Genomic DNA, 3,647 nt, shown 5'->3' on the forward strand with positions numbered 1-3,647 from the left:
GGCATACACGCAAATCCCGGTAGAAGAAAAGGACGTACCAAAGACAGCAATATCAACGCCTTTTGGCTTGTTTGAGTTTCCATTTATGTCTTTCGGTCTCAGAAACGCTGGACAGACCTTTCAGCGCTTCATAGACGAAGTGTTGATAGGATTAAATTTTTGTTTTGCTTACATAGATGATATTTTAGTTTTTTCCAGAAATGAACAAGAGCATCGAGTGCATTTACGAGCAATATTTGAACGCCTTCACCACCATGGAATTGTAATAAACCAGACAAAAAGTACCTTTTGTGTCCCGCAAATTCAGTTTTTGGGATACGAAATTTCAGCAACAGGAACCAAGCCACCATCTGAACGTATCGAAAATCTGAAGAATTTTCCTCGTCCAGAAACAGCAAAGTCCCTCAGACGATTTTTAGGTATGCTCAATTATTATCGCCGTTTTATACCTAACGCAGCTTCGAACCAAGCAATACTACACGATGCAATATCATCTATCAAAGGCAATAAATCTATCTCCTGGACCTCAGAACTGGAAAAAGCATTTCAATCCTGCAAAGACAAACTTGCGGAAGCAACGCTACTCCAACATCCAATTCATGGTGCTAAATTAGGATTATTTACAGATGCTTCCCAGCAGGCAGTAGGCGCCTGTTTGCAACAATTGGTTGAAAACAAATGGCAACCCCTAGCATACTTCTCTAAAAAGTTGACTCCACGTCAATCGACATGGCCAGCTTATTACAGAGAATTGCTAGCGGTATATCTTGCTGTGCAGCACTTCAGGCACATCCTTGAAGCACATCAATGCACAATATACACTGATCACAAACCATTGACTTTTGCATTCAACCAACGCCATGAAAAACTACCGCCAATTCAATTAAACCATTTAAACTTTATTTCACAGTTTACAACAGACATAAAATACATCAGAGGCCAGGAAAATATTATAGCTGATACACTGTCACGCGTCGAAGCCATTACAAAAGACAATTTACTTAATTTTGAAATCCTAGCACAGCACCAGAAGGACGATGTGGAACTTAAACGCCTTTTAATGCAAGACACAAAACTACAATTAGAAGAAATTCCTGTACCAGGCACAAACATTAAGTTGTTTTGCGACACGGCGAAGGCTCAGCCACGACCTTATATCCCGGCACCATTGCGGAGACAAATATTTAACTCATTACATGGTTTGAGTCACCCTGGGATACGAGCAACTTCGCGTCTCATTACTGCACGGTACGTATGGCCATCTATACAGAAAAACTGCCACGATTGGGCTAGAGCTTGTCAGGATTGTCAAAAGTCCAAAATAACACGGCACGTACATGCACCTCATGGAACATTTCCCTTGCCTACAGCAAGATTTGCACATGTACACATCGATATAATTGGTCCTTTACCTCCTGTTAACTCTTATAAATATTGTTTGACAGTCATCGATAGATTTACCAAATGGCCAGAAGTATATCCACTACAAGGAATATCTGCAGAAGAAGTAGCGGTTGGATTTTTATCATGCTGGATATCCCGATTCGGAGCTCCAGTCAAAATAACGACGGATCGAGGTACTCAATTTGAATCTGAATTATTTAGATCATTAAATAAATTGACAGGTACCATTAGGATCAGGACTTGCAGCTATCACCCATGCTCCAACGGACTAATAGAACGCTTCCATCGATAACTCAAGGCTGCGATAATGTGTTACAAAGACAACACATGGTTGGAAGCACTTCCTTTAATTCTATTAGGCATTCGAAACGCTTACAAACCTGATATCAAGACATCAGCAGCTGAAATGGTGTATGGTGAACCACTCCGCCTTCCTGGAGAAATTTTTGAATTACACAGAAATCCTCAAAATTTAAGACATCCGGCTGATCTAATCTCGAGACTTCGACAACACGTAGCGCATCTTCAACCAAGTAAATCCAGTAATCACACAAACAATAAACCGTTTATTTTTCAGGACCTACAAACATGCACGCATATTTTCCTCCGCGACGATACTATCAGGAAGTCACTCCAACAACCATATCAAGGTCCATACGAAGTCCTTAAGAGAGATGACAAAACAGTAACCATACGAACACAGAAAGGCAGTACACGAGTGTCCATTGATCGCGTCAAACCAGCCTACATCATCGCAGATCCAGTAGACCAACCCATCCTCACCAAAGCAGAGAACAGTTATTTCACTCGATCAGGCCGAAAAGTTCATTTTCGCATACCATGACCTCCAGTCTCCGCGGGGGGCTCCTGTGGGAACCATCTAAATACGAGGTTGGACAATTGATGGCGCCATAAGTTTATGCCTCAACTGCAATTGTCACCGCTTGTGGGACCCGCCTACGTTGCACCAGATGTCACCACAATAAATCCTATAGACATCCCCACTCCTTGGCGCTCAGAGTATTTAACGCATAGCGCAACACTGAGAAATTCTCTTTCACCTCAACCATCAAGGAGTCAACAAGTACTGACTTGGGACCACGGACAAGTAGCCAGCCGGAAGAAGCAATATTAAGTTCTAATTTCAATGTAAATATTAGATATATAATAAATAATATTATATTTAATATTTGAATTATTTGAGTGGAATATATGTGGACGATACCCACATATATATATATATATATATATATATATATATATATATATATATATTTGTATTTAATTTTATATATGTACATATGGATACTTATACATAGATACAGTTATATCTGAAATTAGATCTCTCTTTATAAGGCGATAGAAATCGCATGAATCCAATTGCTTTTCCTCTTTCGAGAAAGCTCAAATGATTCTTATTGCAAAAGACGCCAAATCCGAGGGATGTACTGCAAACACCAAGGTGCATGTTTAATATATTCACACACACAAACACACACACACACACACACACACACACACATATATATATATATATATATATATATACTTACAACTTATAATGCCTAATCAAGTAGTCATGACCATGAGCAGTTGAATTTAATAAAATGATGATATAAATATGTGTATTTCTTAACTTCCCGTAGGGTAGTTATAGTAATGGGCCGAAAATAGATAATGAAAATTTTTGCATATCTTCACGTTTTGGGCTCGGCGGGCGAAATCTGTTCGAACATGAGCTAGCACCAACTAGTCCTGGGTTCGCAGGTTCCATTCCCGCTATTGCCGACATCAGGCAACTTTGATGTCAATTTTCCAATTGGTGTTATAGATCACAATATAATTTCAAGTGGAAATAGTCCTACGTGGACATAGCTGCATCATTCAACCATATGTTAACTTTTAGACGTAAGAGCTAATATAAACCCCACACATAAGAGAATGGTAAACCGATGGGTTGCCTCATATAAAATACGCTATGTCATAAGTCCACAACACACAGCTTATAAAACATGTAAAAGTAAGAGTACTGATTGCTGTTGAAACAATAAAAAAATCTTCACGTTTTGAAGGTTTCTGAACATTTTGGCATACCTCAGAAATGTCCGCATTTTTTTGTTCTCGTTTTTGGGCGCACGGATCAACCGATTTAAATGGTTAAAAAAACATTTCATCCCTATTGATGGGGAGATGTGCTGATTAGTTTTTGGCAAACGCAGTTCTAGCCGTTTCGGAGATACCGA

At 39.3% G+C, this 3,647-nt stretch overlaps 1 protein-coding gene across 1 annotated transcript; it reads left to right on the forward strand.

Moving 5' to 3' along the window:
- Positions 1-1,711: 1,711 nt before the first annotated feature.
- Positions 1,712-2,248, forward strand: LOC113387804. Its single transcript, XM_026625185.1, has one exon. The coding sequence runs from the start codon at positions 1,712-1,714 to the stop codon at positions 2,246-2,248; it is 537 nt and encodes a 178-aa protein (XP_026480970.1).
- Positions 2,249-3,647: the final 1,399 nt, after the last annotated feature.

The sequence above is a fragment of the Ctenocephalides felis genome, unplaced genomic scaffold (genome assembly GCF_003426905.1).
Source record: "Ctenocephalides felis isolate EL2017-DRISC unplaced genomic scaffold, ASM342690v1 CF-g0.4_SCAFFOLD_00845, whole genome shotgun sequence".
NCBI classification, from domain to species: domain Eukaryota; kingdom Metazoa; phylum Arthropoda; class Insecta; order Siphonaptera; family Pulicidae; genus Ctenocephalides; species Ctenocephalides felis.